At 41.2% G+C, this 26,763-nt stretch overlaps 1 protein-coding gene and 1 pseudogene across 1 annotated transcript in view; both read left to right on the forward strand.

Moving 5' to 3' along the window:
• Positions 1-616: 616 nt before the first annotated feature.
• Positions 617-740, forward strand: LOC144752319 (U4 spliceosomal RNA; annotated as a pseudogene).
• A 14,752-nt stretch (positions 741-15,492) lies between these two features.
• Positions 15,493-26,763, forward strand: part of LOC144752110 (nicotinamide N-methyltransferase-like) — a 285,975-nt gene continuing 274,704 nt past the window's right edge. Inside the window, exon 1 of the mRNA XM_078640054.1 lies at positions 15,493-15,588. Coding sequence (XP_078496180.1) covers positions 15,498-15,588 — 91 coding nt within the window. The 5' untranslated portion in view covers positions 15,493-15,497. The remainder of the gene's footprint in view (positions 15,589-26,763) is intronic.

Consider the following 26,763-nt stretch of genomic DNA (forward strand, 5'->3'; position numbering starts at 1 on the left):
GGCTGACACTGGGGACTGATATCTGAACCTATCACAACTACCAAATTTCCCTCTGAGACAAAAACACCAGCCACCAGTGACAACCATCTTGCAAGTACACTTACCAGCATTGTATGATTGACACTCTTCCTGATGGTCTAGTTGGGCTGGGTGGGAGGAGGCGTGTAAGTCTCACAAATAGAGCCTAGGCAAGCAAACCTGAGTTCATTAAAGTAGTCTATCACAAAATGGTAGAAAGCATAGTTTGTAATTTCATCTGACGGTGGTGTAAATGCACAAAATACATGATCTGTGTAGGCACACAGCTAAGCAGTCACACATGTTGCTCCTCACAGCCATTCACATGTTTATGATGAGATGAGGACAAGAAACACCTCACTCACACCATTCAAACATGTTTCTGGGTTAATAAACAGACTGTGAGTGTGTACGCAGCCACACCTATGTGAATGTTAATGTTAATGTTAATATGAGCTTATATAGCGCTGTATCACCCAGGGGTATCTAAGCGCTATGCTAAAGACAAGCACAAAGCCCAGTACATAGGACTAAAAAAAAAAAAACATTTGGAGATAAAGAGTACGTATGTCACCATGAAAGTACAGATGTGCAAAACATCTTTGTGCACTGGCAGTATTGTAGCCATGTCTATCCAAGGTGCGATTATTGCTTATTGAAAACTTTACCCAAGACCCTAGCATGTCAACTTGAAAATAGTTGATCCACGGGCTCCCCAGAGGCTAACCTCCAGAGCAGGTTGGCTTTAGCCCCAGGTCTCCTGACTACTTTTGGCCCCCTGGGGAGAGGTGGTTTGTTGGCTTGCCGCAGCCACCCCTCCTGGTGATCGGCTATCCCCAAGGAGGAGGGTAAAGACTACTGGGGTAAGATACAGTCACTGACAGCTGGACCTCAATCACAGGATGCCAAGAAGAAACAGCTTCCCTACGTCAGGAAAACAATTTCACCTAGAATCTTAAAGAGTTCACAAAATGAAGTCCCTGACTCAAAGTAATTTTTAAAGACACCAAAACCAGGCCTCATCACTCAATTTTTATGCAAACACCATTCTAATGTTAATAATTCCCCCATCCTGACTTACCAGAAAGGACTAAAGCCAGCAATGGAACAATCCCCTGTTTGGAGGGATCTCACAATATTCACTCCTCTGCAATACTAGACCAGAGTACTCAAATTGGGAGACGCCGGTCCCAATACTGCCCATGGCCGGGAAATGAACATAAATATGCCAGGGATTTATCAGAATCGCCAGGGGCCTCCACTGCTCCAATTCTCGGAAAATACAAGCAGGTTGTCCCAGTCCAAATACACTGCCACCAACAAGCAGCTCTCCCATTCTGGCATCTTCTTTAGAGCCACCAGGCTTTGATTCAATCAAGACTGAAACTCTAGAACATCAGGAAAATTGTGGGTTCTTAACACCAATATTTCTACAGAACTTTGAAAAAGAGCTACAAGGAGGTTATACATAGACGGACTACTGCCACTGCTATAAAAATCAAATAACTGAATTCAGAAGCTGGATGTCCCTCAATTAGTTCTTCCCCTATGCCCATTAACATAATGGATGGTGTGATATTAATTTTAACTCCCGTAATTTCCGAGAGGAACTTCTCTATATGGTCCAAAAGTTGAATCAACTTCCAACATTTATAAAAAATATGTATAATGTCAGCCACATCTGCACCACTTCTAAAACATTTCCCATCATTAAGCCCCTCATGTTCATCATCTTCGCAGGGGTATGATATAGATCAAATATAGTTTGAAAATGTTGTGTTCTTAGATTGGCTGATATTAAAATGTTCCCTTACATATCAATTGATTGTTCTATGTGTATGTCTCCAAATCTATTTTTCCATCTTATATTTTGGCCTCCAGATCTTCTCTCTGCGCATCAAATAAGCAGCTATAGATCCCACCAATCCGTTGCTTCTGTCGACTAACACGTATGGCTCTATTGTCCTCTATTTTTTCATCAAGAAGTCCCTCATCTGGAGGAATTAAAAAAAATCTGTTTGGAGGAGTTTATATTTATCAAAAAATATCTGAAAGGAGAGCAGACCTTCGTCCTTATACATTTTGCCTATACATGTAACTCCCTTATTTTTCCATTTCTGACCAACTCTATCAGTGAAAACCACAGGTAGTAAAATGGGTGTATTTAATGGGGTGTAAAAGCAACCCCCCTATTTGTAATTTGTTCCGTACTGCTCCTCATACCTTATAGGCAGCTCCTACTACCTTATAATGCGTACTTTTGTAATATTTATACTCCAGCTTTCTAAACAGACAATTCCTTACTCCTGCCCCCAGTATCATCTGATATATGAAGGGGTATTCTGTGGAGTTATCAATATCTTCTCCAGTGAGTATTATCCAGATGTTTTTCAAAATACATGCATAATAATAAAATGTAAAATTAGGTACAGCCCACCCCTCTTTCTCTTGAGGCGGTGACATAAAGTGCATTGCTCTTCGTGGTTTCCCTTGGGTCCATACAAATCTCATACAGCATGATTGTAGTTGCTGTAGCTGTCCCCTAGATAGTTCTAACTTGCCTCTTGTTGTATACACCGGAGCTGATTCTAACCCATTAATGCAGATTTGAGCATTGGGGGTCTTATAAACAGCTTGAACTGCTTGAATAAAGCCAGGGCCAAACCCCATGGCTTGTAATGCACCCCAGAGAAAGCTCCATGACACACGGTTGAATGCCTTCTCGGCGTCTAATAATACTAAACCTAAGGTAGTGCCCTGAATATTAGCTTTGGCCAGCAATGCTACTACGCTGTCAATGTTATTTGCGGTACCCAAAATGGATAAAAACACATGTTGTTTCAATGATACAAGTGGGGTGATAAGATTCGCTAGGCGAGTGGCTAACATTTTTGTGTATATCTACCCACTGGCGTTTACTAGGGAAATTTGCCAACACAACCCTGGGAGCTCTGCTATTTTTTTTAAACAATAATATTTGCTTCCTCCCATGATGGGAGAACTGTCCCCACCTGTGCTTGTTGTAGGGTAGTCAGTATTTCAAATTTTAGCTCCTGGAAGAATGTTCTATAGACAGGCAGCTTGTCTGGACCCGTTGCTTTTCCACTGTCCCGATTATTTGTTGCCTCTTCTATTTCTTCCATGGTAATGGGTTCATCCAAAATATATGCCTCTACTTGCCCCAGTTTTCCACACTCTACGTCCTTGAAGAATGTCTCAATATCCTCTTCCCCCTGATTGTCTTTGGTATATAATGTTTTAAAGAAAAAGTGAAATACTTCCAATATTTTCTGTGAGGTTTCCACTAATTTACCCTGTCTATCCACAATTTTTGGGATTCTCTGTGAAGCCTCTTTAGACCTTAGCCTTTGTGCCAAACACTGCCCAGTAGCTTCACTGAATTTGTATCTTTTTCTCTTAAACAAGTTAATTTTAATAGCAATTTCTCTGCTCTAATGAAGGTCATTTCTGGCTTTGCATTGGGCTCCTTCTGATTGAAAAGGGACAGTATCTCCTCCATTCGCTATCATCCGCATCAGTTCTACCTCTGTCATCCTAATCCTCCCATCAAAATCTTGAACCTCAGCTCTGAGTTGTTTCTGTTTATAAAGCCCATTGCTCAGAGTCTCTCCCCTAAACCCTGCTTTTAGGGCATCCCAGACATATGGTTGTACGGTCGACTTATGGTTGACTTCTAAACATTGCTGAATACAATCATTCATGTGGTTTATAAAATTAAACTCTTTTAAAAGATTAAAGTCAAATGAATTGGATCTATGTGAGGAAGAATTACTATTATGTCTAGTCGGGATATCTATCATTAATGGGCCATGATCTGATGTGATTCTTAGGTAGACTTGTATTCTGGCATCCGTTAATAGATCTAATGGAGCATAGAAGTAATGTAGCCTAACCAATTTGTTGTGAGGATAAGAATAAAACATAAAGCCCGGGTCTGATATCAGCAATGTAGACCATGCATCTTTCAGGCCATGATCCTCCACCAAGTGCTGTAATGCCTTGAAAACTCTAGGTTTTCTGCCTGTATAGTATTTCCACCACTTTTGAAGAACTTGACTATCCAAGTGGATGTTGAAATCATCACACAAGATCATGGGGTAGGCCATGGCGCTAATTCCAGATTAAGACCCTCTAACACTGTGGCTTCGTCAAAGTTAGACCTAAATACAGAGCATATACTAAATACAAATTCCCCCTTAGCACATTCATAAACCACCCAGCGGCCCTGGTTGTCAACCGCTATTCTACCAGTGCTTTGTATCCCATTCTTTGCTAAAATGCCTACTCCTCAGTTTGTGGTGGACAAATCAGATTGCATCACCCGCAGCTCAGCAGCAACCCTTTGCCATTTTGCAATATTATTTAACCCACAAACATCAAATGAACATAACCGTAAGTTACCCTGGACCCTTTCATCCCCCTTCGAAAACTGATGTACCTCTCCATTTATGACCTTATCTCCTGACATCCATACGCTCATCCTTATCTTCAATTTACTGTGAACTGCATTTTCTATTTTAACCCCATCCCTATCCCCCTTATCCTGACCCACCATCCCCCCTCCTCTACCCGTAGTGCAGTCAGTAAACAGACTCCACCCCTCAAGCCCCTCCTGTATTGAGGCTTTAGGACCAACGGTCCTGGTGGTGGATAGCTAACCTCTCCCAAGGCCCCCCTATATATCTGATATGCTAATAAAGTACCTGATAACCTAATTAAGTATTGATTTCATACAATCAGCCTGATCATATATATATCAAAAAAGTTTCCCTGATGGCCTAACATAATTTTGTCTTTATAGAACCTGCCTGACACACAAGACTTTAGATCTTCAAAATTTTTAAAAAATTCCATACAAATATTTACCTCTGCGTCGAGAAAAAAAAGGGAGTGAAGAAGAAAGGAAGAAAAAAAAACAGAAAAAAAGGTGGGGAGGGGTCATTCTGCACTTTCCATGCTTCTTTCTGCACCTGTCTTGCTTCTTTCTGCACCCTCTTTTCCCTTTATGTACCACTTTTGTCTTTATAGAACCTGCCTGACACACAAGACTTTAGATCTTCAAAATTTTAAAAAAATTCCATACAAATATTTACCTCTGCGTCGAGAAAAAAAAGGGAGTGAAGAAGAAAGGAAAAAAAACAAACAGAAAAAAAGGTGGGGAGGGGTCATTCTGCACTTTCCATGCTTCTTTCTGCACCTGTCTTGCTTCTTTCTGCACCCTCTTTTCCCTTTATGTACCACTTGTTCCTCTTTTTGCACTCTTCCTGCCTTTTCTGCACCTCTCTTCCCTTTTTATGCAAGTCTGTTGCCTCCATCTGCACCTCATTTGCTTCTTTCTGCACCCCTGTTGTCTCTTTCTGCACTTGTCTTCCCTTATATATTATTTTATTTATGTTATAGTTTTATAGAGTGCGAACCAGACCTATGAGGGTATCAGAGCACTTTACAGTATTAAGGGTGGTATACAAAGCGATGGGAAGGGAGGGATCAATTGGGTAAAATAGTGGATACAAAATGCAAGAAGACACGCAGTCTAAAGTCCTGGCTACATGTGGGAAGGAAATTAAAACAAGTAGATACATTGTACAAGAAGGCACATAGTCTCAACTCTTTGGAGAATGCCCCGGAGTGCAGGAATAGGTATCGTCCAGAGAAAGATTTTAATATAACGTGTTCATTAGGCGAGAGAGTTCCAAATCATTGGCGCAGCCCCAGTGATGGCCTGATTGTAGTTTTTTTTCTTCCAGAAACATGCAGGTTACAGCAGTAGGTTTTTGGCAGTTCGGGAGTTTCGGGGTCCTCCTGATATCACGGGTTTTTGTGCAAGAAATATAGGGGAGTTGTTATAAAGAGCTTTGTGAGTAATGCAGGCCAGTTTCAATTGGATTCTGGCCTCTAGGAAAAGCAAGTTCAGCGCTTTGAGGTGGGGAGAGATGTGGTCATTTTGCTTTGAGTCGGTTAGTAGTCTGGGGGCGGTGTTGTGGCAGGCTTTCAATGGGGCCAGAGATTTCTTGGGTAGACCGGCAAGAGTAGAGCATCCATATTCTAATCTGGAAATGACTAGTGTCTGTACTGCCGTATTAAGGTCGGACACATCATGAAGGGCTTTAGGTTTCTTAGGTAACTCAGGTGCAATCTATCCATTTTGGCCATCGAGTTTATATGGCCATGCATGTTCAGACTGCCATCCAGGGTTATTCCAAGGGATTTCGCCGAGGGAGGTAGTTTAGTGCTGAGATGGTCTTGATCCATTCTTGGATGCCTGGATTGGGTTTGGGTGGAGAGATCAGAAGAAATTCAGTTTTATTTGCGTTGAGTTTAAGCTGGTTGGCGGTGAGCCAGTGGACTGTCAGCTTCAAGGCCTCATTCAGGGAGAAAATTTCACAGGGGAAGAGATTTTAATGTAGATTTGTGTATCGTTGGCGTATATAAGGTAGGAGATATTGGCGGCATGTAGAACCTCGGCGAGACGTTCAAGGTACTTTAAGCCTATCTGTTTCAATTAAGGTGATGGTGCATGTGACAAACTTCACAACATTATGCTTTGCAAACAGAATGCTAAATATTTCTAAGCTTCAATCAGCTGACATCAAAGAAGAATAGAATTTGGATGAGGTTTGGAGCGCACACAAATCAAACTGACTTCTGTTCATCGATCATTTGCAATTTAGATGATTAAATATAAGTATAGCTGCACACACAGAAGAAGTAGAGTTTGAAACTTTGAATACTTGAAAATGGCATCATTTTCTGAGCTGAAAGAGCTCCATGAACGATACTTGGATGCAGCTTTGATGCTGGAAACATATACTGCAAATGATTCTGCCTTCCTTAATGATTCAGTTATTCAGATGTTACCTTCTTTCAACAAAATATTCTCCTCAGGTATGTTTCCGATAACTCCTGTTTTCCAAGCTGAAGTTGTGGAGAAATATCACTGTATATGCTCTATGTTTATGCATTGAATTCTGAGAATTGTTATGAGAGCTTCTTTCTTTCGGTGCATTAATTGTTTCATCGGTTCTGGATATTTAAAGACAAGAATGAATAATAAATGTATTTCACATTTTTGTTGCTAATGAAATCAAAATCAGGAATAGACAGTTGACAGAATGAACAAATGTGAAATCTGCAAAAGCTCATTGATGATGAAAAGTACATTGTAAAGTATATTAATATTTACAATCCATCCATAATGTCTTGTACATTGTGCATTGAAAAGCAAGATGAATGTCAATAATGCCACTTATTTTCACTGACATTGCACAAATTATGTTCTTTTGAAAACTAGAAAACTGGCATAAAACACAGGAGGCTGTTTCTGCAACTCAGTATATAGAATGCACTATTGACTGAGAAGAGACAAATTGTACAGATCTAATCCCAATAAAATCCTCTGACGATAAAATCATGCCCCTTCATGAATGGAATATACAGATATATTTCCCTAGTTCTTTTTATGAATCTTTTATATCTCACTGTTCATGATAATACAGCTGCAGATATTCTACCATAGATTATGTCAACTAGAATCAACATCACATTAGACACAAAATGTAGCCCCCATACCCATTAGGTTGCCCCGAGTATCAATAGTGCATGGGCTGCATTCAAACGTACATCAGTACGCCACATTTTGGGAGATGGCAGTGGAATTTCCATTGTTGCATATTTACATTTTAAATTTTAAAGTTTAACATTTTTGTTATATTGGGATACTGTGGCACTGTTCACAAACGTAAATGTACTACTAGTAGAATGTACTCCGACAATTTTAGGTATTTGGGTATTAAAAAATAGGAGTGTAAAGTAGCTCAAAGATTTAGATAAACTATCACTGCTGGCCCAATGTACAAGGTTCATTTTCTGTTTTCCATTGTCAGGTAAAACCTGGCGGTGGGGACAAATATTGACCTCATGTTTAACTATTTTTTAGATTTGTTATACTCCGCGGTCACCGGTGTGGGTGATGCTGTGCAGATTCTGACATGCATGGGCATCTGTGGACACTGAGCAATAGAAGTAGCTCTGCGAAAAGGTTGCAGGCGCTATAAAGAAAGCAGATACAAAACAAATATGAGAGGGATTCTTGCAGTTTGTCTAACCTCTGGCAATCACTCAGGGTAGTATTCTGACCCATTGTTTCTATACCAACCATGCCACCTCAGATCACTCCAGTCCCAGCCATATGCACATGAGTCTTGGTACTGCTTCAATATGAGAAATCCAGCCTTAATTGCCCAGACAGGTCCTCTCTGAAATGGAATATGTGCCACCTAAGAAGGGTGTCAGATTTCTTGGGCCACATCATTCATGTGTAGGTTGGTTCCAGGGTCTCAGTCAGCAATGGCCCCTTAACCACTTAGGGGCTTTTTATAAAAAAAGTCATATAGTGCAACATGTCAATTTACTGGACTGTGTGATAGGGAAAAAGCAGGAATGTGCCATATTTAAAAGAATTTCTGCTATAGTCCCTTTTGCTGGTGTCATTTTGGCTGCCTAGGCACACTTTAACCATGGTGCAAGGGTGCCTGTGTTGAATGAAGGGCGGTTTTTAGAAGGAAGGGACGCTTTCTTGCACAAAAACAATCAACAGTGGCATATTCCTCAGAATGCAGCACACATAGAAAGAGAAAGTAACAAGGACAATCTGGCAATGTGTAAAAAAAATCATAGAAGTTGCATGAGAATAACATTTGCCCACCCTTCTCTTGACATATGTGGTTGGACCCTGGGGGATGGGGTCCCTGGGGATAAAATCATCTGAGGGGAAGGGGGTTTGTGCCCCTTACCTATTAAATATGTTGCCGGGGTGGCCAGGGTCAAAAGTAGCCCGTGGAGGGGGGGTGCGGGTTGGCTGCCTTTGGCTGCCTTTAGCGAGTTGGCAACAGAGACTGGTTGCAGACCAGGCCTTGTGATCAACCTACCACTGCACATGGCCAAAGACTGTTATGTTTTTTTATGCACACTTGTTACTGTAGTAAGGAGTCTTACTGGAGATGGTGTTTATCAGAATCTACTATTTACGCCCCTCTGCTTGGTGAGAGTGTTGAGTAGAGTGCAGTCTCTCCCTACACCCTACTATGCACACCTATTATCAGCGAGAGGGATGTTAGCATAGAGGATAGTCCCTTTCCACTTACTACTGCACACTCCCATCAGCTGCGAGAAAGGATTGAGCAGTGAGGTTGGTCTCTCTTAGCACACCCTACAATTCACACCTGTCATCTGAGCCCGAGGTCCAATAGGAGTGCAAGGCTTTCCCCTCACCCATCATCTGAGAGAGAGCAAGAGATCTGAAAGGACAGTCTTGTTATTCTCCATGCACTACTACCGACATAAGTCATCTGCGAGAGATGTATGATAGGAATATGAATATGACTATGATTTGTAAAGCGCAAACTCATGCTCAAGGGCGTATTGGCACTATAGAGGCACCCAAAGTGGTCCTCCTAAATAGGGGGACAGTCAAGTCTATGGCAGAACACAGATGAAGAGTCACCCACGGGATAAACCATGTAAGTTTCTCCTTGAAATGGATTGGCCCCAGACCGTGCAGTGATTTATAGGCCAGACAAAGGGCCTTGACCCTGCAACGTTGTCTGACCGGTTGCCAGTGAAGGTTCCCGATGGATCTTCTCGCAGATTCATATTTTTGAGTTTTGAAGAGAAATCGTTAAGCTGCATTCTGCAGCATCTGCAGCCTCTTCAGAAGGCCTGTAGTAAGGATGAGATAGAGTCTGTTGCAGTAGTCGGTCCTTGTGAGTAACAGTGCAAAGATCACGGTTTTCAAAAGCTCAGGGGGTAGGAATTTTTCAATCTTTTTTACAAGCCATAGAGAGCAGTATGAGGCAAATGTGAGTTTTTTCACTTGGTCATTGAGCTTCAACTGGTTATCGAACAGAAAGCCAAGATTTTTTGCTTTATTTATGGGTTCAGGAAGTGGGCCCAGCTCAGGCTGCCACCATGCCAGCTTCCAGAATGAAGGGTTATTGCCAAAGATAATGACCTCTGTCTTTGTGGCATTCAGTTTAAGACAATTGTTGTACATCCACTTGTTCACATTGCACATGCAGGTCCTAAATGCAGAGCCAGAATTGATTTCGAATTCGCTAGTGATACCACAATTTGGTTATCATTAGCATATGATGTCAGGGAGAAGAGAGAATTTTTGATAAGTGTGGCCAGTGGTATGATATAAAGATTGAACAATGTAGGGCTCAAGGTCGTGGAAGGATTGGAGGAGATCTAATGCTGTGTCCTTGATCCCCAGACTCTGTATGCGGCCAACCAGAATCTTATGGTTGACCGAATCAAATGCCGCCGAGAGATCCAGCAGGAGAAAATGAAACAAAAAAAACATCTGCCTGAATTTTTTTTTTTAAAGGTACTCAAAGTCACAAATGTACTAAACCAGTCCTAAAATACAGGCCTTCCCAATTATAATGCAGAGTATATTGTATGATGCAAAAGATCACATTGATTTATGTTGTTTTATCAAAATTGTAACAAAGCATAATAGAAATAAATATCAGAAACAATAAAGCACATCTTGAATCACAAACACACACTCTTTCAAACCAAACCAACAAGTCACATATCCACATAGACTCATCCATCCAAACAAACATTACAATTAATTAAATATCAATATACATTGTTGGGCGGTATCAAAAATATCCCCACAATTAGGAAGGAGACACATACAATTTAAATAATATAAGGCGAGTTGGTTATATAGTCATATTTATCAGGCAATCACTTCCACAGGCAGGAATGCAGTTCATAGTCCAGTATCTTCTCAGGAAATGAGGTAGAAAAAACCAAGACATCATATATGTCCAGCAACAACGAACGTTTCGGTGTTTTTTTAACCCAAGACTGGGTCACACCTTCTTCAGGGCGAGCTGGTCAGGTGTGAAAACCAAAATAAGGTGCGCCTAAGGAGAAATAGACATAATATAAAAACATGCAATGAATAATACACTATAATGGGTTGGCGTATCATAATAACAGAATAATCCCTGTTGATACTCATAAAGAATGGGAAGGCACAGGTTATGACATTTAAATAAAAGGATGAATTCAATTGAAAGGGGGCTGGCACACTTTTAAAGACAAAAAAAACAAAAAAACAGACATAAGTAACCTATCCAGTCATCAACTAACATATAATGCTCTCCAAAACAACAGAGGGAAATGTATACGTGCCATGTAAGAAAGAAACACCAAAGACATTGAGTCTGTTAAAATACATATTCCACCTGATCGTGAAGTTCGCGACCAGCAGAGGGAAAGTGATAAAGTGGCTAGCAGATTGTTGGAAGATGCCCAGTGGGGCACAGCAGTACCTGCGGTCAAATATCCAGGAAGAGCCAAGATTATGAGGAGCAGCAAGGCAATGGAAAGTAGGGTCAATAACAGGGCCTGCAAAGTAAAATGAAGGTATTTGATCTGCAGTCAAAGACCAGGATATCAAGATTAAGCTTATGGTCATTGGGTAAGTGAAAGAACGAAATGGGCCACCGCTTTCCCCAGTAGATGGATAGACAGCTGTGTAAGATTCAGAAAGTGATATGCCACGAGGTCCGAATGAAAGCCACAAATACTTTTGTGAAATACAGGAGGCCTCCTGGGTACAGAATAGGTTTTCAAATACAGATAACCCGCTAAGTCCAAAGAAAACACAAATACATACCCGTTAAGTGGCCTGACTAAAACAAGAAATGGAGTATTCAGAAGGCAAAGAGGCAAAGAGAGCTACACTGCATCATAGTAATTAAAGGATGAGGTTGGTAAAGGGCTTTCTCCTTGTTGCAAGAGAGAAAACGATATAGGACAGAAAACTTGGTCCAACCAGGGTCTGGTTACATTCCGGTCTAGTCATTATAGGTAAAGAATAGCGGGGAAGGCTAAAAGTAACCCTTGCTCTGCTCTAGGTGGAGTGGAGCGAGTACCATTGATAGAAAAGTGGCAAGATTAGCATAATGTGCAATCAGCTTAAAATGATAACATCTAAGTAAATTATACCTAGATAGATCGACAAACTGCGGGAAAGAAAAAAGAGTGCGTGAGCACAAATAAAAATGCTCTGCAATGCTGGACAGAAAAGGAGCACCGGAGCAAAACTGGAAAGGCTCTACAATGGAGGACTTACCTGATATGTATGTAACAACGACCAGAATGCCAAATGTCCGAAGTCCCGGTCTTTCAGGGCAAAGCCGACGACTGATACGAGCGGCTGAGAAAGCCGGTCGGCAGCCATCCAATTTAAATGGGGAGAGCACGCGTTTGGTCGGCCGGCATAGAAAGGCCACAAGGTAGCTACTCTCCTCCTATAATATCCGAGCTAGAAAGGGGATATGAATAGGGCAGGGGGACAAGGCCCAGGGCGCCATGAAGGAATGGGGAGTATAAGAAAAAGATGGCCAGGAACAAACATTAGCCTGCTTTATGAGAGATATGGTCATGACCATTATACAAGGATAAAAAAGAGTTGTACAGAAGGGGAGAGGCAAGGGTAGAGAAGACAATGAAAAATGGTAATAGATGTGAGGTGGAGCACAAGCGATGTCAGAAAAAGAGATAGAAAGTGGGCTTAAAATATAAAGTAAGCAACATCTGAGATCGCTCCCAGCACTTCGACCCAATGACTGATCAGAGGGGCATTGTGATTCAGTATTCTAATGTTAGGTTTGTGCTTCCCAATTCGGTTAACGGGTTAATTGCTTCTCCTTAGAATTCATTAATATTAGCAATTGAGAGGAGATGGAAAGTTTATTCTCCCTAAAGCAAACAAAGAAAATTACAATGAAGCAAAATAGATTGGACAGTTCCACTGTAAGAAAGATTGGAGCATCAACCCTCTAAGAAAACAGTTAAAGGGTAAAAATCCAGATCTTTAAAGACTTGTGGAAGGAGAGGTATGACTCAAGGTAGGAGATCAATATAGGGAGAGTATTCCAAAGTTTAGAGGCCACCACAGCAAACGCTCTTCATCCCCACCTTGCCCTCCTAAACCTGGGAATAACCAGCCACATTTTATTGGCAGAACTCAGCTGTCTTGTAGGGATATAATGTTGGAAGAGGTGTTTGATTCCCTCTGGACCAGGATTAGCATCAATGGCCACCCAGGTGACAACAAACAGGGTCAGCATGGGTAAAGAGGAACCTTCCCTACTATCCACGGGGACTGGAGTTGGAATAGTAAATTAAACTATTCACTATCCAGCACCCCCCAACGCAAGTCGTTGTTATGACTTGCGTTGTAAAAGTTGCGTGGTAAAGGCATGCGTTGTAAAATCATGCCTAGTAACGACATACATCCAATGATTCCATATTCATGTAAAGGATCAATCCTCTTCCCTATTCACAAGAAAGGCAACCACTCCAACCCCACCACCTATAGGCTCGTGGCCCTGCTGGATGTAGAAGTCGAAGCTTTTGCAAAATTATGATTGAGAGATTTAGAGGACTGAGATAGTAACAATGAAATACAACCATTCTACCAGACCGGCTTCAGGAAAAACAGCGCAACAACGGACAACATCATAACCCTGGCCTACATCTCAAAACGTGCAGTGAAAGTCAGGCACCTGCCATTGCTCAGCACAGCTTTTGATAAAGTCGATACAGGCAAACTTTGGGGACAACTGTCAGCCTGGGGGGTACCATCTAAGCTATTGAAAGCCATCATATCCCTTCATGAGGGGACCTGGGTACAAGTTAAAATGAGCCCCACATCGCTATCAGCAAAAGTTGAAACCAACAACAGACTGAAGCAGGGCTGCGTCCTGGCCCCCCTACTATTTAACCTTTACACAACAGACTTGGGGGAAGCTATGAAAGAGGCTAGTCTAGTTCCACTGAGACTGGGCATGGCAAGAACGGCAATTCTTCAGTATGCAGATGACACCGTAGTGATGAACCAAACAAGGGTGGTCCTCAAAAGAGCACTAAAGGAGCTGGGGTAGTACAGCAAGGAAAATCACCTGACAGTTAACCAAGGCAAAACAAAGATAATGGTATTTGGCAGATACCCACACAAAACACAAACAATCTGGAATATGGGAGATCACCAACTTGGGACCACCACAGCCTATAACTATCTGGGGGTTTAGCTAAATGAGAGGGCAACATCGGCAGCTCATATAAAACATCTTACTGCCAAAATCAACAGTGTAATCCTTTCAATGAGACGCCTACGTCAACGCTTGACCATCCCCACAGCAAACCCCATGCTGAAGGTTCCTAGAGCAAAACTAATTCCGGCCATTAACTACAGTCACTTGGCATTTGCAAGAGCTTAAGACAAACTTATGGCAGCAGAGCAGGTCAAAGCTCACAAGATGGTGCTGCGAGTACCCAGGAATGCAAGGAACACAAGATGACAGCTGGAATTAGGGCTCGGCAGACCCAAACTGGCCCTCCAAGGGATCTAATAAAGTATTATATTATAGAGTCCTTAAGGCACAGCATAACTCTCTCAAACATCAACTTGTAACAATTTTCATAGATGAGATCTCTTCCTGGAACACCAAGTTGGGGAAAACAATAGAGACCCTAAATATAAACCAAATAGTATGCCCCTAACAGACATCCTGCATAAGGCCTGGTCGAACATCATGAGACCGCAGGTCTGCTCCATTTCGTATGAAAAGGATTTAACCACACTCCGACATAACACCTACACATAGGCATTGGATGAATCTTACACCTTGGGGAAAGCCCAACCATACCTAAGGGAAGCCGTAGGGACCCAGGCACGCAAGAGAATTATTTTCATGAGGCTAACTGCCCTTAGTACTGTACAATCCAGCATGGGCACGTGCAGACAGAGCTGTCAAGTGCCACCTATGCAACTACCAACGGGAATCGTGGCTCCATTCATCATTCATTATTAACCATGACTGACGCAGGCCCTTTTACATGGGGCTTGCCCCATGTGAAGTGACGCATCGCTGCTTTCACGCAGCGATGCGTCATTTCTCATAAATGATGCCCTAAGTTTTTAGTGTTTTTGTGATACTAATTCGTTTCATAGTACAATAAAAAAGACTAAAAACAAAAAAGCTCAAAACCAAGCTTGTTCAAAGAATGAATAGCAAGTGCATATTCTGAAAGATTCAGTTCAGTGGTAGAAATAGCATTGCTGTATCTGTTTACATTAAGATGATGGTGCATGTGACACACTTCACAACATTATGCTTTGCAAACAGAATGTTAAATATTTCTAAGCTTCACTCAGCTGACCTCAAAGAAAAATAGAATTTGGATGAGGTTTGGAGCGCACACAGATCAAACTGACTTCTGTTCATCGATCATTTTTAATTTAGATGATTTAATATAGGAATAGGTGCACACACAGAAGAAGTAGAGTTTGAAACTTTGAATAATTGAAAATGGCATCATTTTCGGAGCTGAAAGAGCTCCATGAACGATACTTGGATGCAGCTTTAATGCTGGAAACATATTCTGCAAATGATTCTGCCTTCCTTGGTGATTCAGTTATTCAGATGTTACCTTCTTTCAACAACATATTCACCTCAGGTATGTTTCCTATAACTCCTGTTTTCCAAGCTGAAGATGTGGTGAAATATTACTGTATATGCTCTATGTTTATGCATTGAATTCTGAGAATTGTTATGAGAGCTTCTTTGCTTTTGGTGCATTAATTGTTTCATCGGTTCTGGTTATTTAAAGACAAGAATGAATAATAAATGTATTTCACATTTTTGTTGCTAATGAAATCAAAAGCAGGAATAGAGAGTTGACAGAATGAACAAATGTAAAATCTCCAAAAGCTCATTGATGATGAAAAGTACATTGTAAAGTATATTAATATTTACAATCTATCCTTAATGTCTTGTACATTGTGCATTGAAAAGCAAGATGAATGTCAATAATGCCACTTATTTTCACTGACATTGCACAAATTATGTACATTTGAAAACTAGAAAACTGGCATAAAACACAGGAGGCTGTTTCTGCAACTCAGTATATAGAATGCACCAGTGACTGAGATGGGACGAATTGTACAGATCTAATCCCAATAAAATCCTCTGACGATAAAATCATGCTCCTTCATGAATGGAATATAGAAATAAATGTCCCTAGTTATTTTTATGAATCTTTTATATCTCACTGTTCATGATAATACAATTACACCTGAGTACAGCTGCAGATGTTCTACCATAGAATATTTAAACTAGAATCAACATCACATTAGACACAAAAGGTATACAACGTTTACCACGCAATTTTTACAACGCAGTACCATTACCACGCAACTTTTACAACGCAAAAACTTTTACAACGCATACCATTACCACGCAGGATTTTACAACGCATATACTTTTACAACGCATACCATTACAACGTAAGTATTGGTAAGTATATCATTATTTTTTAAATGATATATGTTTGGGTTTTTGGGTAAAGGGGTCAGTTTTCAGTTTTTGGGTAAACGGGCATTTTTAGGGTTCAGGGTCAGTTTTCAGTTTTTGGGAAAAGGGGTATTTTTAGGGTTCAGGGTCAGTTTTCAGTTTTTGGGTAAAGGGGTATTTTTAGGGTTCAGGGTCAGTTTTCAGTTTTTGGGTAAAGGGGTATTTTTAGGGTTCAGGGTCAGATTTCAGTTTTTGGGTAAAGGGGTATTTTTAGGGTTCAGGGTCAGTTTTCAGTTTTTGGGTAAAGGGGTATTTTTAGGGTTCAGGGTCAGTTTTGGGTTTTTAGGGTAAAGGGATATTTTTAGGGTTCAGGGTCAGTTTTTAGTTTTTGGGTAAAGGGGTATTTTTAGGGTTCAGGGTCAGTTTTGGGTTTTTGGGGTACAGGGGTATTTTTAGGGTACAGGGTCAGTTTTCAGTTTTTGGGTAAAGGGTATTTTTAGGTTTCAGGGTCAGTTTTGGGTTTTTGGGGTACAGGGGTATTTTTGATAAATTAAATTAAATTACATTTAAAATAAATTAATTAAATAAAATAAAATTAAATTACATTATATTAAAATATTTTTAATTAATTTAAATTAAAAAATTATTATATACTTACCAATACTTACGTTGTAATGGTATGCGTTGTAAAGGTATATGCGTTGTAAAATCCTGCGTGGTAATGGTATGCGTTGTAAAAGTTTATGCGTTGTAAAACTTTCGTTGTAATGGTATGCGTGGTAAAAGTATGCGTTGTAACGTCATATATCCGACACAAAACGTTGCCCCCATACCAATTAGCTTGCCCCAAGCATGAATAGTGCTTGGGCTGCATTCAAAAGTACATCGGTGCGACACATTTTGGTAGATGGCAGTGGAATTTGTATTGTCACATATTTAAATTTAAAATGTTAAATATTTAACATTTTTGTTATATTGGTATACTGTGGCACTGTTCACAAACGTAAATGTACTACTAGTAGAATGCACTCCTACAATTGTATGTATTTTAATACTTTGGGTATTAAAAAAATAGGAGTGTAAAGTAGCTAAAAAATGTAGTTAAACTATCCCTGCTGGTCCAATGTACAATGTCCATTTTCTGTTTCCCATTGTCAGTTAAAACCTGGCAGTGGGGACAAATATTGACCTCACACCCAGTGAAAACACACCCTGGATACAGGTTTAACTATTGTTTGGATTTGTTATACTCCATGGCCACCAGTGTGTGTAATGCTGTGCAGATTCTGACATGTATGGGCATCTGTGGACACTGAGCAACGGACAAAGCTCTCCGAACAGGTTGCAGGTGCCAAATGACAGCAGATACAAAAAAAATATGAGAGGGATTCTTGCAGGTCCTCTCTGAAATGGAATATGTGCCATGGTGCAAGGGTGCCTGTGTTGCATGAAGGGCGGTTTTTGGAAGGAAGGGACGCTTTCTTGCACAAAAACAATCAAGAGTGGCATATTCCTCAGACTGCAGCACACATAGAAAGAGGAAGTAACAAGGATGATCTGGCAATGTGTAAAAAAATTATAGAAGTTGCATGAGAATAAGATGTGCCCCCCTTCTCTTGACATATGTGATCAGAACCTGGGGGATGGGGCCCCTGGGGATAAAATCATCTGAGGGGAAAGGGGTTTGTGCCCATTACCTATTAAATATGTTGCCGGGGTGCCCGGGGTCAAAAGTGGCCCGTGGAGGCGGTGCGTGGGTTGGCTGGCTTTAGCGAGTTGGCCACAGAGACCGTGTGACCAACCTACCTCTGCACATGGCCAAAGACTGTGTGCTGCATGGGGTTAGTTGTATATGGCGGGTTGGCCACACTGCATGACCACAGGCTGGTGATGTGTGGCATTGGCCGCATGAGGAGGTTGGCCGCAGGGCCTGGCAATATGCCAGTCTCTGAAGCCAACCTTATGCTGCTCAAAACAGGAGGCTTTGCGCTGTGTTGGATTAATATTTGGTAAATAAATATTTCTGTATTTTAAAAAACCTAGAAATTCACTAAAAAAACAAAGGTTACAGGGATGGTATAGTTAGGAAATAGTATTAAAAAACTTAGAAATACACTGAAAACCAAAGGCTACAGGTATGTTATAATTAGGTTCAGATTGTATTTATAACTTTTATTTATCTATAACTCGCTACCTCACCAGGCACTGCTAATTACTCCACATATTACATAACATCTTCTATGGAATTATTGATGATAACCCTGCAGAATTTGCAGTGAACTATCGTTATCTTTGTTATGTTATGTTATGTTAAAAGAATTTATTAAGCGCGACTAACACCATTAGGTTTCTTGGCGCTTGTGCTGAGGGAGCAGTGAAAAAGAAGCAGGAGGACAGGGACTAATTATAAGCCTCAGTAAAAAGAAAAGTTTTAAGGAGGGATCTAAACCTAGTGTAGGAAGAGGACAACCTAAGAGAAAGGGGGAGGGAATTCCAAAAAGAAGGAGCTAAGAAAGAAAACCTGAAGCCACCGTGTTTCTTCCTCTTGAACCTGGGAACTGAAAGCAAGGCCATCTGAGATGACCGAAGATTACGAGGAGGATCATACGGATGAAGAAGGGAAGAGATGAAGAGGGGGCCATGACCAGTAAGAGATTTGGAAATAATGCAGCCTAGTTTGAATTTGCAGCGGGCAGAGACCGGGAGCCAGTGGAGACTTTTTAAGAGAGGACGAACGTGTTGATCTCTAGGTTGGTGATAAATCAGGCGAGCGGCCTGATTTTGGATCAACTGAAGTCTCTTAGTTTGATAGTCAGGAATGCCTACATAGAGAGCATTTGAGTAGTCGAGTCTGGAAATGACTAACGCAAGCAGGGTCAAAGTGAGGGCCTCGGTAGTAAGTAGGCGGGAGATTTTACGAATTTTCCTGAGTTGGAAATGGCTGGAGGACACTACTGCGCTGATCTGGGGCGTCATAGAAAGGTCGTTACTAATGACGACTCCCAGACTTTTGGCTGAGTTGACTGGGCAAGGGGAGCTGCCCAGACTTGCCGGCCAAAAGGAAGGTTGCCAGGGATTAGAAGGTCCCCCGACAAGAACCAACTCGGTCTTGTCGGGGTTGAGCTTCAGGTGGTTTGAGCTCATCCAATTACTAATAAAACAGAGCTGTTTTGAAAAGTGGAGATTGATTCATCAGATGAATCAATAGTAAAAACCAGTTGAATGTCATCCGCGTAATTAAACGCGGTGACACTCAACCCACGGAGGGAACGGATTAGTGGAGCCAAATATAAATTAAAAAGAAGGGGGGACAGAGAGGAGCCCTGCGGGACACCGCAGGTCAACCCAACTTGAGTAGCAGAGAACTGGGACAGTCTGACTGCCTGATGACGTTTGGTCAAGAAGGACTGAACCCAGTCCAGGGCGGTGCCCTGAATGCCGGCCTCTCTGACACGGTCAACCAAAATACCATGGTCGACCGTGTCAAAGGCGGCCAACAGATCCAAAAGGACCAGGGCCTGACAGATGTTAACGTCGGCCCCTCTGCGCAATTCCTCCATCACAGAGAGGATGACTGCCTCTGTGGAATGCGCAGGCCTGAACCCAGCCTGCTGGGGGTCCAAGACGCAAGAGTCCTCCACAAAAGAACTGAGAGTTTGAGTTACATGTGACTCCAAGACTTTGCTGAGGAAAGGGAGAAGGGATATAGGGCGATAGTTGCTCATGATGGTAGGGTCTGCCGAAGGTTTTTTTAAAATGGCAACCACCTCGGCCTGTTTAAAGGAGCAGGGAACCTCCCCAGTGGCCAAGGAGTTATTCAAGAGGGCCAGGGGGGGCTCAGGGCAGGAGGTAAAAGCTTCCCGGAGAGCCGAGGGGGGCAGCTGTCGCTAGGGGAACCAGAGGAAACTTTGTGCAAAAGAGAAAAAAAATTGACTTTCGAAATGAGGGCGATCTGAGTTAAGATGTGAGTGTTGGAATGGTGGCAAGTAGCAACAGGCAGAGAGGGGACTGACAGGACTTGAACAGAGATACTGTTTTTTATCTTAATGATCTTGTCCACAAAAAAATGGTTCAGGGAATCACATAAGGGCTGGGAGGGAAGAGGCGCAATAGTGACTCTCACCGGATTGGACAACTCCTCAACAATTGAAAATATATCCTTGGATTTGTTGGAAGAATCCAGGATTCTGTTGGAAAAATAGAGAGATTTAGCCAAAGCTATAGCTGATTTATACTCTCTAAGCAGGGAGGAGAATGTCTGTTTGGTCACGGGGGAGTACCCCCGGCGCCAGTGCCTTTCTGCCTGTCTTTGCGGCACAAGTTATAGTTACTTGAGATAACTATAACTATAACTGCTGAATTTCTAGGGCTTTCTGTGTGTAAAATCTAAACTTTACAAAAAATATCCCTGTAACTTTTGGCAGGAAGCTAGACCTTGGTCCGCAGATTAGGCTTTTTGTTACTTGGTGTAAATCCATTAGGTATATTTTGAGGTATTTGGTGAAAAAAATAATTGTATATTTTGGCAAATGGGCTCATGACTGAGAATTCGGCAGAGGTCCTGTGAGAGCATGAGATTGAAACTGGAGAGCGAGAGGCACGAACAAGTCTTACGAGCGATCTTATAGGACGGCTGTTGGAAAGTTAAAAATGAAATGCTTGTTATTACTGTTTGCTGTGAAATATTAGAGTTGTTGTGGAACTGAAGAAAAAACCTATTTAACGAGGCAGCAAGAAAGGCATGCTGTCCCCTAGATTTGGAGAAGAGGTGTCCTTGGAATCCCTACTGTGAAAAAAATAAATGTATATTGTTTTTAACTATGTTTTATGTTTTGTGGAACTCTCTAGGGATTGTGTATAGTAAAAAGGAGTAGATGAGTTTTCAATGCACCCTAGTAATAGGGATGCAAATTGTGATCCTTGTTTTTGAGGGGAAGCTTAAGCGATAAGATCTGTCATGATTAGATTGTTAATACAAAAAAGAGTTACAATCTCAACAAGACTCCTGCAGGAACGTGAACAGGAGAAAGGAGTAGGTGATGTATGAATACGCTCTGGTATGCACACTGAGAGTGAGAGTGTTGAGTAGAGTGCAGTTTCTCCCTACACCCTACTATGCACATCTATTATCAGAGAGAGGGATGTTAGCACAGAGGATAGTCCATTTCCACTTACTACTGCACACTCCTATCAGCTGCAAGAAAGGATTGAGCAATGCGGCTAGTACCTCTTAACACACCCTAGTATTCACACCCGTCAGCTGAGCCCGAGGTCCAATAGGAGAGGCAAGTGTTTCCCCACACCCATCATTGACATAAAGCAAGAGATCTGAAAGGACAGTCTTGTTATTCCCCACGTACTACTACCCACATAAGTCATCTGAGAGAAATGTATGATAGGAATATGAATATGATTTGTAAAGCACAACCTCATGCTCAAGGGCGTATTGGCACTATAGAGCTCACGTATAAATGCAGAGATGTTAGAAAAAGATTTGGAGCAGATGGTCCTGTGCCTTCTAGTCCTGAAGACGAGCAAGGAGGGTGCAGCTTTTAGTGTCAGTGGTAGGATATTCCAGAGCACCGCAGTGGCCGTAAAAAAGCTCTTCCCACCCAAAGTGGTCCTCCTAAATTGGGGGACAGTCAAGTTCATGGCAGAACACAAATGAAGAGTCCTCCCTGGGATAAAACCATTTAAGTGTCTCCTTGAAATGGATGGGCCCCAGACCGTGCAGTGATTTATAGGCCAGACAAAGGGCCTTGACCCTGTAACGTTGTCTGACCGGTTGCCAGTGAAGGTTCCCGATGGATCTTCTTGCAGATTCATATTTTTGAGTTTTGAAGAGAAATCGTTAAGCTGCATTCTGCAGCATCTGCAGCCTCTTCAGAAGGCTTGTAGTAAGGATGAGATCGAGTCTGTTGCAGTAGTCGGTCCTTGTGAGTAACAGTGCAAAGATCACGGTTTTCAAAAGCTCAGGGGGTAGGAATTTTTCAATCTTTTTTACAAGCCTTAGAGAGCAGTATGAGGCAAATGTGAGTTGTTTCACTCGGTCATTGAGCTTCAACTGGTTATCGAACAGAAAGCCAAGATTTTTTGCTTTATTTATGGGTTCAGGGAGTGGGCCCAGCTCAGACGGCCACAATGCCGGCTTCCAGAACAAATGGGTTATTGCCAAAGATGATGACCTCTGTCTTTGTGGCACTCAGTTTAAGACAATTGTTGTACATCCACTTGCTCACATTGCAAATGCAGGTCCTAAATGCAGAGCCAGAATTGATTTCGGATTCGCTAGTGATACCACAATTTGGGAATCATTAGCATATGATGTCAGGGAGAAGATAGCATTTTTGATAAGTGTGGCCAGTGGTATGATATAAAGATTGAACAATGTTGGGCTCAAAGTCGAGGAAGGATTGGAGGAGATCTAATGCTGTGTCCTTGATCTCCAGACTCTGCATGCGGTCAACCAGAATCTTATGGTTGCCCGAATCAAATGCCGCCGAGAGATCCAGCAGGAGAAAATTAAACAAAAAAACCCTCTGCCTGAATTATTTTTTTTAAAGGTCCTCAAAGTCACAAATGTACTAAACCAGTCCTAAAATACAGGCCTTCCCAATTATAATGCAGAGTATATTGTATGATGCAAAAGATCACAATTATTTATGTTGTTTATCATCATTGTAACAAAGCATAACAGAAATAAATATCAGAAACAATTAAGTGCATCTTGAATCACAAACACACACTCTTTCAAACCAAACCAACAAGTCACATATTCACATAGACTCATCCATCCAAACAAACATTACAATTAATGAAATATCAATATACATTGTTGGGCGGTATCAAAAATATCCTCAGAATTAGGAAGGAGACACATACAATTTAAATAATACAAGGCGAGTTGGGTATATAGATATATTTATCAGGGAATCACTCTCTCAGACAGTAATGCAGTTCATAAAAACCAAGACATTATATATCTCCAGCGACAATGAACGTTTCGGTGTGTTTTAACCCAAGAGTGGGTCACACCTTCTTCAGGGCGAGCTGGTCAGGTGTGAAACCAAAGATAAGATGCGCCTAAGGAGCAATAGAAATAATATAAAAACATGCAATGAATAATACACTATTATGGGTTGGCGTATCATAATAAGAGAAGGAATCCCTGTTGATACTCATAAAGAATGGGAAGGCACAGGTTATGACATTTAAATAAAAGGATGAATTCAATTGAAAGGGGGCTGGAACACTTCTAAAGACAAAACAAACAAAAAAACATACATAAGTAACCTATCCAGCCATCAACTAACATATAATGCTCTTCAAAACATCAGAGGGAAATGTATACGTGCCATGTAAGAAAGAAACACCAAAGACATTGAGCCCGTGAAAATACATATTCCACCCGATCGTGAAGTTCATGACCAGCAGAGGGAAAGTGATAGAATGGCTAGCAGATTGTTGGAAGACGCCCAGTGGGGCACAGCAGTACCTGTGGTCAGATAACCAGGAAGAGCCAAGATTATGAGGAGCAGCAAGGCAATGGAAAGTAGGGTCATTAACGGGGCCTGCAAAGTAAAATGAAGGTATTTGATCTGCAGTCAAAGACCAGGATATCAAGATTAAGCTCATGGCCATTGGGTAAGTGAAAGAACGAAATGGGCCACCGCTTTCCCCAGTAGATGGATGGACAGCTGTGTATTCACTTTTAAAGAAGTAGACACAATTCAGAAAGTGATATGTCACGAGGTCCGAATGAAAGCCACGAATACTTTTGTGATATACAGGAGGCCTCCTGGGTACAGAATAGGTTTTCAAATACAGACAACCCGCTAAGTCTAAAGAAAACACAAATACATACCCGCTAAGTGGCCTGACTAAAACAAGAAATGGAGTATTTAGAAGGCAAAGAGAGCTACAATGCATCATAGTAATTAGTGGATGAGGTTGGTAAAGGGCTTTCTCCTTGTTGCAAGAGAGAAAACGATATAAGACAGAAAACTTGGTCCAACCAGGGTCTGGTTACTTCCGGTCTAGTAATTATAGGTAAAGAATAGCAGGGAACGCTCAAAGTAACCCTTGCTCTGCTCTAGGTGGAGTGGAGCGAGTACAATTGATAGAAAAGTGGCAAGATTAGCATAATGTTCAATCAGCTTAAAATGATAACATCTAAGTAAACCATACCTTGATAGATCGACAAACTGCGGGAAAGAAAAAAGAGTGCGTGAGCACAAATAAAAATACTCTGCAATGCAGCACAGAAAAGGAGCACAAGAGCACAACTGGAAAGACTCAAGAGCCTGCATTATGAGAGATAGCGTCATAACCGTTATGCAAGGATAAAAAAGGGTTGTACAGAAGGGGAGAGGCAAGGGTAGAGTAGACAATGAAAAATGGTAATAAATTTGAGGTGGAGCACAAGCGATGTCAGAAAAAGAGATAGAAAGAGAGCTTAAAATATAAAGTAAGCAACATCTGAGATCGCTCCCAGCATGGTCCACTTCGATCCAATGACTGATCAGAGGGGCATTGGGATTCAGTATTCTAATGTTAGGTTTGTGCTCCCCAATTCGGTTTACGGGTTCATTGCTTCTCATTATAATTCATTAATATTAGCAATTGAGAGGAGATGGAAAGTTTATTCTCCCTAAAGCAAACAAAGAAAATGACAATGAAGCAAAATAAAGGTGTTGGGTCTGATTGCAAGTGACAGTGCTATTTATCAGGCCTCAGAAATAATGGTACCCATTGGCAATTTATTTATCGAGTGAGATAAATGGAGCCTCTTACGAAATGTTGGGAAATATCCTGATGATTTTGGTGATTAGTACACCAAATTGTGGATTGTACTGTAAATACAGAATTATTTACCTCTGGTAACTTTCAGCAGGTTTTATCTGCTGAAAGGTAATGAAGATTGAGGTATTTAATGCATCTGGAAATTGTATAAGTAAATAAACCAAACTTGTAATTCCAACACTTACACAGTGGGTTTACTCAGTAGTCAGAAAACAAGAAACCACTTGTAATCAGGCCATTAGTGTGCCCCTCATTTTACTGCATATTGAACATATCCCTGGTCAGTTTCACATACGAAGGGAACTTTTAAAGTAATCAGGTGCTCATATGTAATACTGATACACTGATGTGCTTCATTCTGTCTAATAGATTGCACAGAGATGTGTAGTTATGATCACAAATAAATGACTGCAGCAGTGCCAAAAATAAGCTTTGCGAAGCATTGAGAAATGCAAGCTTTTGTGAGGAGATTTAAAATACCCCCTGCAGTGTCATCAACAGTGTCAGATTCAAATATGTAAGCCAGTTTGTGCAAATTGAAGCAAAATTTAAAAGTTCACATCCTGACGTGATTTGTATTTCCAAAAGAGAGGCAAATTATCTGCAAAAATGAGGCCAATCTAAATGACAAAGTCTGATGTTAGCCTTATAATCTCAGCAGTGCTGTTCTGTCAACTGGATTACCAATACTTGACAGACCTTTTTGTATAGTAATAAAGGAGCAGTATTGTTATCAGGGTGGTGCAATGGGAACAGCAGCAATGGGTATTGTAGACATGACAGCCTTAGGGTGGACTTCCATTGATATTTTTGCCGTCCCCCCCACTTTCCTGACCTTGTTTTTGCTGTCTTCATGACTGTGTGCAGTTTACCACTGCTAACCAGTACTACAATGCTTGTGCTCTCTCCTGTAAACAGGGTAAAACTGGCTCATCCCCAATTGGCATATTACATCTACCTATAGGTCTCTAATAAGTGCATTACATGTGCCCAGGGCCTGTAAATTACATTGTTTCATCACTTAAGTAGGTCATTGCTGAGATTGTGTGCGCAGTTTACACTGACATTTGACCATCCCCACAATGTTAATTCTTTTTCCGCCGTACCCCACTGCTCTTATATCAGGGTGTTGTAAGTCTTTCATGTTTTTTCTTAACTCTTTCTCATGAACATCTTTAGATATTCATATGAATAGACTACCTGAATACACCAATATTTGATTTTAGTATCACCAATGGTGATTCCACAGGGGGGTTTCTCAAGATTCTCAATACTTATCATTAGTATATCCTTATTCTCATTAATAATTATTTCATGATTGTGGTGAGACATTCCACACTCATCAACAGATAGCATTAATTCTTCTCTTACCTCGACCGGATTTTCTACTGTTTTAACGCTAGGACTTAGTACTTTAAATCTGCACATTTTAGCTGAATGACCTTTCTTTCCGCATTACCTACACGTCATGTTTATAGCCCCACATGCAAAACTAGAAGCAATGTGCCCATGGCAAACACACCTATAACATGTCCTT

This window comes from Lissotriton helveticus, chromosome 4_2 (assembly GCF_964261635.1).
Source record: "Lissotriton helveticus chromosome 4_2, aLisHel1.1, whole genome shotgun sequence".
In the NCBI taxonomy this organism is placed as follows: Eukaryota; Metazoa; Chordata; class Amphibia; order Caudata; family Salamandridae; genus Lissotriton; species Lissotriton helveticus.